This window comes from Limulus polyphemus, unplaced genomic scaffold (assembly GCF_000517525.1).
Source record: "Limulus polyphemus unplaced genomic scaffold, Limulus_polyphemus-2.1.2 Scaffold1301, whole genome shotgun sequence".
In the NCBI taxonomy this organism is placed as follows: Eukaryota; Metazoa; Arthropoda; class Merostomata; order Xiphosura; family Limulidae; genus Limulus; species Limulus polyphemus.
Window position 1 is genome coordinate 108,556 of NW_013666911.1, and position 11,213 is coordinate 119,768.

The 11,213-nt window shown below is 31.6% G+C and overlaps 1 protein-coding gene across 3 annotated transcripts in view; it reads right to left on the reverse strand.

Annotated features, from left to right (window-relative positions):
- Nucleotides 1–11,213, reverse strand: part of LOC106463014 (general vesicular transport factor p115-like) — an 88,020-nt gene that overhangs the window by 68,498 nt on the left and 8,309 nt on the right. For all 3 annotated transcript variants that reach the window (XM_013922979.2, XM_022390414.1, XM_022390415.1), the window contains exons 2-3: nt 6,653–6,739; nt 2,708–2,846 (exon numbers count right to left, since the gene is read on the reverse strand). In XM_013922979.2, the coding sequence (XP_013778433.1) occupies nt 2,708–2,846; nt 6,653–6,739 (226 nt within the window). The remainder of the gene's footprint in view (nt 1–2,707; nt 2,847–6,652; nt 6,740–11,213) is intronic.

Below are 11,213 nucleotides of genomic sequence, written 5' to 3' on the forward strand. Positions count from 1 at the left end.
TTCTATTTGCTTTATTTATTTAATTTTGTGAAGTACTGTAGCTTTTACAGTTACAAAATTAATACCTTCATTGCTTTTTTTGTGTTGAAATTGAATAATGAGATGATTTTTAACATAAGTCAGGCCCTATAGATGTAGAGCACTTTAGCTATCAGTTTATTTGTTTATTGTTAAGAACAAAGTTACACTATGGGTTATCTGTGCTGTGCCCACTGTAGGTATCAAAACCTGATTTTTAGTATTATAAGCCTCCAGACTTGCTGCTGAGCCACTGGGGAACTTTAGCTATCGCAGTATAATATTCAGTAACAATATTTATGTGCAGATCACAATAATATTAATTTAAATTGTAGCATTCTCAATGGCTCAAAATTGGGTCTCCAGTGTACCACTTAAACAGGTTATTGTCTGATAAATATCTAATATAAATAGTTTGCCAACTAAGTATTCTTATATTGTAATCCAGATGTTCTGATCAGTTCTGATACTGAATAACAGTGACATCAGCAGCAGTGTACAACTCACATTTGCACTTTGAATGCCATTATACACTTTTATTACACAAAAATTGTTTTGGGGGTTGGGATGATATGTCAGATAAGACTCCCTGTGATGTAATATCACCAATATCAAGCCCTTTTTAATTTTTATCTATCACAGAAATGAACAGGAACTATTGTTCTTGATACTGCATATCAATACATGTATGTAGTAACTTATTTAACTTGGTCTTTACGTTTTTAGCTATCTGTTGATCTTCATAAACTAAAAACAAATATCAAGAAACTAGAAATATAATTTTTATTATGAGCAATTGCAAGTAAAATTTATTGTTTACAAAATTTTGTAAAATTGGTAAAAAATTTCAAGTAAGAACTTTAAGATTTGTACATAAGAATGAAAAAAAAAGACATTTGAGATAAGTAACACATAACTGGAATTGATTTTAAAATTATGTAAGTTGCAAACTAAAAATACAATTCTAACACTATATTATTTAAACATACAAAAAAAGACTATGTAACAAGAGGTTTGGGAAAACAAATTGCAAAGTAATAATGAATTCTGCTACGACCGAGCCTGTTCTAATAAATAAATGGACTGAACAAAGAGTGTGATGCACAATGAAACCAATCTTTATTAATTTCAGAAACACAATTTGTGTACTTGCATATGACATGGCAATCAGACTGACGCCACTCCATCCATCAATACGTATTTCCAAACTGACTGATTCACTCAAGATGAAATTCTAGACTGCCTAAATTTCATGCTACTTAGTTTAATCAGTAACATTAGCTGAGCAACATGTGGTATTCATGTAACTAGTCATTCCCATTCAAACATATGGGAGGCTGTGACCTTGAAACCCCACCTGACATATATACCATTGATGGACACTGCTGACTACATTCTTGCACAATGTTCAGCATTACAACTGTTCATCCCATGGGCAGAATAGTGTGACCTTAACAGAATGACAAAGGCAACTAAAATGAAATAAACTTAATGATTTTTACCCATATGTAATGTGAAAATTGCATATTCTATATTGATTCATCTTGTAGCTTTGAATGCCCACCTAACTCCTCCCACAGCTCTGGAGCAAGAAGCACAAAACATGAAGGGTGTCCTAAGCTATATGGCATAGCCCTTCTAATAAGGGAGTACCAAGTGGGACTAAAAATGCTCCAAGAAGGTTGCCCAGGCATGATGGGGGTCTAAAAGTAAGTTTTTAGGGTCATTGAAACCGAATCTGGCATCAGGTTTTGTGTTCCTGGACTCCCTTGGGGACTCCAGAAGTGATAGTTTTAACATTGTATGAATCTCTACATCTTTGTCCAGCTAATACTGTCCACAATTGTGTAGCTAGTAGAACCAAACTTGGCAGGCAGTCTTGGGTGGTCTGGGAATTGTCCTTATCTATATGTTGTCAAGGAGGCTAAAAACATGCCCAGAAGTTCATCTAGGCACGATGGGGGTCAAAGAGTAGATTTTCAGGTTGTTGTACCTAAACCTGTCATTAAATTTTGTATTCCTGAACCCCCTCAGGATACCAAAACTGTGTTCATATCCCCATTCACAAACCAGCAGGACCAAACTTGGCACATGTGCTCAGGTATCATGATGCATGCCCTACTTTTTTTGGGGGGGGGGATAATGTGACTTGGGATAATAGTGGAGTTTGATCAGCATACTGGGGGCCTATCCTGGTGCCTACATTAAAACTAAAAGTTAGAATATACATGTTATGCCTGCATACCACACTATGGAGTAATATTTTGGAAACAGTTTCATATCAACTATTTGTTTGATATTTAAATCAGAATCTATATAACCTTCAACAATATTTAATATTTTTTGAGAGACTAGTACGTGCATATAAAAAAAACGAAAATATATACAAGATCTTGAATTCAACTTGAAGCAGTCTTTACTTATGATACTAATAATCCATTTTCAGCACTGTTAACTATTAATATGCAAAATTTACAATTTAAAATTTGTGAAATAAGATTGTATGGCATTCAAAAATAAGGATAACTCTAGATTTTAGAATAAAACTTACTTCTATACAATACAATATATAAATTAAACAATAATTCTGTTCCTACTGCAGGTCCTACTACAAAAGATTTTTGTTAACATCTGATTGAAAGCATGCTAATGCACTTCATAAAATTTAACTTTAACTTAAAACAAATACCTTCATCATCTTGTGGTCCAGAGATGACATTTGAAAGAGCATCCAAGGCATATCCCACAATTTCAGCATCATTGCGGTCCATTTCAATCACATAAATAAGAGCATCCATTGCCTGGGCTCCCACTTCTACCCTGAATTTCTTAATAGAAATAACAAAAATTATATTGCCCATTATACATACATTATATTTCAAAACATCAATTACATTTTTCATTGAAATACCACAAAATGTGTATAAATGCAAATATTTATGTCCATTTTTAACCCTATGCACATGGGTGGAGGTCTAAGTATGCAAGCCACAATCTCTTACAGGATGCAATTCCACGAGATATTATGTATTTGATATCAGAGTTATCATCTATTCATTTTACCATACTCTGCTGATTTAGCATCAGTTCATTGTAGAGGAAAGTTAATTTCCAGATATGATATATAGGAATAATGAAAAAAAAAACTGTAAATATGCATTATGGAGGATCTAAAGGTTATGCAAATGCAATATACAAACTATACGATGGACAAAAGTATTTATATTTTTCGCATGAATATCACCTTGCACTCCAAGTCTGAGTCAGACTGACATTGTCAATTCACAGACATATCTTAAGTACAAATTCTTTGGTAATTCCTGTCTATATTTATGTACAACAGACTTGTAAATTTCACTAAAAGTCTGCTACATTTCATGTAGATACACATAGTAAATTTATAATTATAATTCAATAACTTCTTTCAGTGTCAAATTGTAGGCCTGGAAGGCAATCCATGAGAAGGTGGAGGAAAACTGACAAAATCTAGGTCATTTAAAAATGGGTTCAGCTGATATAGGAGGAAGGCAAGCAATACTGGGAGCAGGTAGGGTGGGCCCCAGCTCCCAAGGGCCCTCACAACTGAAATTAATAGTATGAAGTATAGATTATAAATTAAACGAAATCAATGGTAAGAAGTATAAACTATAATGAAAGGCAAAAATGAAACAGTCGATATAGTGCAAATGTTAAGAAATTGTGTAGTGAAATAAACATAAGGATGTGATGTCAGGTGTTGAAGAAAAGATATTTAACCTCATTATCAATTAACCCATAAATAGAACCACAGGTAAACCGAAAATAACAGACACTTATTAAGCCTAATCGAACAAGATAGATAACCTAATTATTGATTAACCCACCAGTAGAACTACAGGTAAACCAAAAATAAACATTTGTGAAGCCTAATTGAACAATATATAACAAAAATATCACTAACAACTAAAAGAAAAACTTAACCGATGTATGAGATGTAATGTATGGAAGAAAAAACAATATAGTTAAACTAATGATTGATATACCAGTAAGATGAATTACAGGGAATCCTACAATAACAAAGGCCATGGTAAGTTTAAGTGAATGGTATAGTAGAAAAAATACAATTAAAAACTAATGGCTAACCTAAACTTGACTATGAGTATTAACCAAACTCATGAAACTTATTTTATGGAACCCAAATAATGACAGATAATAATATTAACAATAAGAATATGCAAAAGCCATAACAATATAATGTCTTATCTTTCCAAAGTTGGCGGACTGTATTTCAAATATGTGGTCCTCCAAACTGGAGGCAAGGCCTGACAAAAGTCAATTCAGTGAACCATCAATCTCCTGACAAAAGTAAGGTTGAAAAATCTTCCCACGGAGTATCATGACCTGAAGCCTGTATAAGTGTGCTAATAGAATATATAACCTCCGAAGTGGTAATGTAGAAGTCATAATGCAAAATTAATAACCACACACAACTGTGTTGGCAGAAACCATAAAATGTTGAAAGAAATTAATACAAAGATACAGAAAAATATTAAAATAAAACACTTGAAGAGAGCACAAACTAAATGTTAGAACATGAGTACTGCCAAACGAGAAGTGATAATTCAGTAGAATTGAATAGAGGGAGTCACATGCACCAAGAGAGTATGGCGCACTCTTAGTGGTGGAGACTTGTTGCAATATGATTTGCGTGAGAGATGCATTGGAATCAGTCAATTCCAATTGAGAGGAGATAAATGGCTTGTGGCATGCATAAAAAATGTTTGTTTGCATATAGAAGGCAGCACTGAATGAGAATATCTATATATGTGAGTGGATGTAATGTGCCATATTGGAATTATATCTTTTGAAATACTATATTTTTTTAAACTTACAGTACTTTTGTATGTATCAAGTTCTCTCATGTGCATATTAAATCACATGCTACATTATATAATGTCACTTATGTGCAGCAATTCATTGATTCAGCAATTAAAATGTAAAGCACAACATGAATGGGAGCTTATAACTAAAACCAACATTTGTAACTTAGACAGAAAATATCAGAAGGTTACACTTTCGAAACATTATACAACAAAAGTTCATAAAGTCATGTTTATTACACAGCCTTTTGAAAACAATTTCTAATATTTGTTAACCTGAGCACTTGCATTTATACTGGCAAAATAAATTATGGAAGAAATGAATAATATCACAGTTGTATTGTGTTACTTGAAAATAAAAAAATTCTTGATGCACTTAAATTGTATTAATAAGAAATACAATAACTTAAAGACTATTTGAATTAGATTATATATTTATTAGAGTTATCATCAATGTTTATGACCTACATGAACATAAACCAAGAGTACCTTTTATGTGAAACAGCATATTCCTTGATAAATTGAATAAACAACTTGTTACTTAACCACAGTCTGTAAAATAAGCATACACATGAAATTGTAAAGACTTTTCCCTCATTGACAGAACAGGTGCCAATAATTTTGTTTAAACTATTATGAAGTTTTGTATTGCAGCATCTGGACAATAACATATATTTGTATGAACCTTGGTGCACATGAGCAGCTGCACAATAAGAGTGTGATGTGTGGGTATTTCACACAAAATGCACTTTATGAGTATCTTCTTCCAAGCTGTACCAAATGTTGAACATTTTTCTGCTGGTGCTTATTAATTCTGTTACTGTCTAAATTGTCTCTATCTACTGAAATATCAGAAGCAGCTAACAAATGAATAAGCTATATTATATGTGTGTGCTGCTCAGCCTTACCAATTTTGTTCAATGTAGTATTATAAATCAATTAATAATATAGAACACTCCTGTTTCCTTCTTTTTATATTAAGTATCTTGTATACCACAATAAACAGCAAAACAAGAGATAGTAATATTCCAACTCTTGATGGATTCTTCTTCTAAAAAGTGTTGAATGAACATGGGAATTCCAATAAGTACAAACATGAATTAAAGCAATGAAGATTTATAATAACAGCAGTTTCTAAGCCACATGAAAGATGGTTTAATAACATTATTTTGTTACCATGATATATGATGACAGTTTACACTGATAAATGAAAACACAAAGTATCTTCAGTATCTATTATTACCATACAGTTCTCAAGTTACAAATAAAATAAGTGTTTAAAACTATGATATTAATTTATTTTAATAAAGAAAAAGTAGTATTTTTGCAGATTCAAAAACATTGAAAGAGAAACTTTAGTCTAAATACCTTCAGTGTTTTATAACAAAAAGAGCTAGCAGTTGCTTCAAAGCAAAAGAATAACCAAATTTACTTTAGAGTAATTGGGGTTTTATTTTTTCCAAAAGTGGCTGCCAGCTTTTTTGTCAGGTATAACTAGAAAAAAGATCAATAGATCATAAGTTTATTCTATACATATTTCATTTTTATTTGCCCAACCATAAAAAAATTAGATCTTCAAGATACATTAAATTGACAGAAATTTGAAATTACTTTACATCCTTCAAAAATATGTACTTTCCCCTTTTTATGTACTTAAATTGTGTACTCCAATGAATTTTTACACATACACACACATATATATATATATTTCTAGGATTTTTAAACTAATGCTTAAAGAAATAATATATTTTTGAAACAAGAATCTGGGTGTTTACCTTTGACATGGATTTTAAGGCACGGCAAGCATCTCGACGATCATCTAAGAGAGTTGAAGTCTGGACTCTTTCAACTAACCGTTCAACCTACGGAGATTTATAACAGTCACATATTTTGTTTCAGTATTTTGAGTAGTATTGTATGAGCTAAACTTAATCTACATACACAAGTTAAATGTATATACAATTGTTGAAAAATGTAAACAAATGGAAAGAAAAATTGGCTACAAAGCAATAAGTTGTAATAAATGGGTATTTTTCCAATAGGGAGAATGTGACTATATGAGCCCCTTAACTGTGTATCCATAGTATTCTGTTGTTCATACTTGTGTTAACACACCAGATAGTTTTTCAGACACTTTTATCTCTTATTTGCTAAAGATACTAAAATAAATATGTTTCTCTTGCTTGAAAAGATCTTCATGACTTAATAAATAGGTCAGAACTTGGGAAACACATTTCAATATTTAGAAATGTAAAGTTATACAATCAGGTTACAGAAACTTGAAAAAATTTACATATGTAAGAGAGAAATGCTGATGTTCTAGTAAAAAGAGGAGGAGGATTTAAGTGTGCTTGTTGATAAAAAATTAGCCCTTCAGCTGTGTGTTTAGCTGTGAGGAAAAAAGCAAAAAGAGGTTCTGGGATCTATTTACGAGAATTTTGAATTGAAAAGTAAGAAGTTTATTGTAGCCTTGTGTTAACTTCCAAGAAGCCTTATTTGGAATATTGAGTGAAGTTTATTGAAGGATTTAATTGTTATAATGCATTATTATTAGTCAAATTGAAAAAAATAAAAGAGTATGAACTAGTAAAACTGAAAATACTCCAATGGGTTCTCTGTTATAACATCAAAATCTTGGCTCTTGAATTGCAGTTAATATTAAGTTCTGATCAGAGAAAGATACATGTACCAACTTAAATCAAAACTAAAAATCAAGCTGGTAATTGATATGGCTAATTAAATATACTTTTCTTACTTATATTGATCTGAATCCATTGTTTTTTTCAAGTAGGTACCCCAATATTAACAATAGTTTTGGCTGTTATTCCAGTAATATCTCTTAAGATTTGGCTAGCTTAAGAGATTAAGGTTAGTTCAAAATTCATAAACTATGCTAACAATCTATACAATAAAAATATAATAAGGACCTACTTCTGTTATGATTTGTAAGTAGGTCAAGTAGGTACCCCAATATTAACAATAGCTTTGGCTGTTATTCCAATAATATCTCTTAAGATTTGGCCAGCTTAAGAGATTAAGGTTAGTCCTAAATTCATAAACTATGCTGAACAATCTCTACAATAAAAATATAATAAGGACCTACTTCTGTAATGATTTGTAAAGTAAGACTGTGAAGTTGAAAAATAAATTTAAAAAAAATTAAACATAATTATAGTATACCTGAATGAGCTTGAAATGGCAGATTTTGGCATTTGAATATTTGTGTTGCTTTTACTTTGACTCTCTTCTAATATGACATAAATTAATACATTTCTTTCTACATGCTTTACAAATTTCATCATCTAATAACTGAAGTGATGCTTCACAGTACATTTTGTTTTTATACATTTCTATTATATACATTATTTTCTATCTGTAGGAAAATTTCCATAATGTTTTTATTAAATGACAAATCAACAAACCATAGATCATGGTAACAACCTTTTGTTGCAGGATAACAAGATTCCATTACTTCTCAAATTGAAATCAATATATTTTGTTTCATTTTGTACATTTAACCCAAATGAGATTTTTAAGGGCATATTTCATTGTTATATACATTTTTTTAAGTGAATGTGTTTTTGTATTTATGTACATTCCTACCTTAAAGTTTGTACCCATAATCAAACACAAAACTACATTAGTGTAAAAGTATTATTTCAAACTGTTATAAATTTGGAGTGACAAAAACAGTTACCAAAATCAATATTGAAGTTACTACCCAAGTAGAATCTCACTGATATACATATATATATATATAATTGTTTACTGATACCAATTTCTGCTCAATGAAGCCATTTGAAACACATTAGCAAACATTTATATACATGCATATAAAATCATTATAAAAAGTCATTTTAGCACATTATAAAAGAATTTCATGTAAATTATGATTCTGTTTGAATGTTTGTCTCTTTGTGTATTACTTCTGAATAAACAACCGAAAAAAGGCATCTACTTTTTTTAGGTTTCAAATTATTTTTTAACAGAAAAACATCTCCATACATATCATTTTCATTAAATATCAAAATATTTAAGCAGTATAAGTTGATAAAAGGTTGAAGTATGAAGGTCAAAGGTCATGAAATCTATAGGAGTATATTCAAACAGTGACATAACATTGTGTATGAGGTTTTTATGTTAATTCTGAATACTTAAGAAGTCTTTGCATGTATATGGGTTTGTGTTATTCTTGTTTCATGTTTTTGAATGCATGAAATGAATTTTATTTAATCTGGTGATACCTTATTTCTTATTTTTAGGAATAAGATAATTTTGTATCTTTGGTATAAAGAAGATCATCAGTTAGAATAGTGTTGTACAAACCATAATCAATAAAAAGAACAAGACAAGCACAATAAAAAGTTGGTTATTCAGAGAAACCTTTATGACCTCAAAGGTATCTCCAATGAAACGAAATTCATGCATTATAGAGTATGTAACAAAATAAAACAAAGCATACATACAAAAACATTTCTTAAAAGGTCCAAGTTCACATCTTTTTTCATAATACATTTTTTGACTCTTTATGATCACATGGGCCTTTGATCTCTGTATCTTAACTTTTCCTGAACTTTATTGCTTAAGATATTTTGATATGTCATTAAGTACTGTATGATGATATATTTCTGTTAAAAAATAGTTTTGAACATTCAAAACTGTGGGTTTAGCATAATCGTAAATCATGAGAAAATTTCTGCCTTTTTTCAATATAAGGGTGAATTATATTCTAGAGGTAGGCTTCACTTAAACAGATTAGATAGTAGGATGTTTGGAGAAAGTCTAAGTATATTCATGAAAGATAGTTTAAACTCACATAATAGTGAGGAAGCTTTGATAACTGGGAATAATCAAATTTATTGGATAGCTATGGCAACAAGGAGTTTGGAATTTGGAGATATATAGCACAAGGTAAATAACAGTTTTACAGATAAATGGTCAGACTTAAAGATAAACATAGCACATTAAAGAAACTATTTAGTTGCCATTATTCTAATAGGAATATTATGAACAAAACAGATGAGTTCAGGGTTCTAGTTGGAATAGAAAACTATGGTGATATAATGGGAATCATGAAATTGGTTAGATTTGGAGAATACTATGATTCATTATTTAATAACTTATAACTTTGGTATTAGATTGTCAAGAAAATAATGTATCTTTTTTTAGATGAAAAAGCTTGAACAACAAAACATCAAAATAAAACATTTAATAAATGAAACAGTCTCCATTCTTATCAATGATGCTTTTCCATCTTACAATCAGGATGTTAATGCCCTGATTAAAGAAATCACTTGACTTTGAAGCATGTTGATGTCCTCTTTAACACCTTCCACATTTGCATATGTTTTCCCATTAAGATGGTGTTGCAGCGAACGAAAAAAATGGTAATCTGATGGTGCCATATCTGGAGAATATGGTGGGTGGGGGAGAACTTCCCAACCCAACTCCATAATCTCGTGTTGCATCAAACATGCCACATGTGGGTGCGCATTGTCGTAGAGAAGAACACCTTTCTGATTGATGAGTGAAGGGCGTTTCTGATGAAGGGCTTGATTTAAACATTCCAGTTGCTGACTATAGATTTCTGCATTGACAGTTGCTGTGGATTGAGGAGTTGGGAAATGAATTACTCCTTTGATGTCCCGCCAAATGCAAAGTATCACTTTCTGCGGATGGAGTCCAGGTTTTGGGGTTGGAAGTGGGTTTTTTTAGGACTGTTTGTTTTTGGAGTGTAATATTTGCATAGAGAGTCCATTTTTCATCACTGGTGACAAATCTATCCAAAATGGTTCACGCGCATTACGCGCCAGAAGAGACGAAGCAACGTTCACACGTTGGAAACGATGATCATCGGAGAGTTCGTGAGGCACCCAAACACCTTCTTTATGGAGTTTTCCCATATTCCTTAGATGTTTACGTATTGTTTCATGAGACACATGCCATTTCACGAGTGTGTTGTCTTGAGTTAGACTCAACAAGCGTTTTCAGACCATCGATATCAATCCCAACATGTCGGCCCCTGCCATCACAGTTTTTAAGGCTAAAGTCACCTGAACTAAATTTGCTGAACCATCGTTAACACTTACGAACGTTCAAAACATTTCCACAAACTTCTTTGATATTCTCTGTGGCTACAGAGGCGTTGTTTCCCTTCTTGTATTCAAACAGCATTACATGCCGAATGTGTATCTCGTCGTGTGCCATCACTATAAGGGATTAGAGTATACTGAACTTTACACATTATATAGGCTACACTATCGTGACGATTAGGAGGTACGTTTAACTATTATACATGATGTACTTTTTTTGGGGGGGGTTAATGAAAGTGTTCCA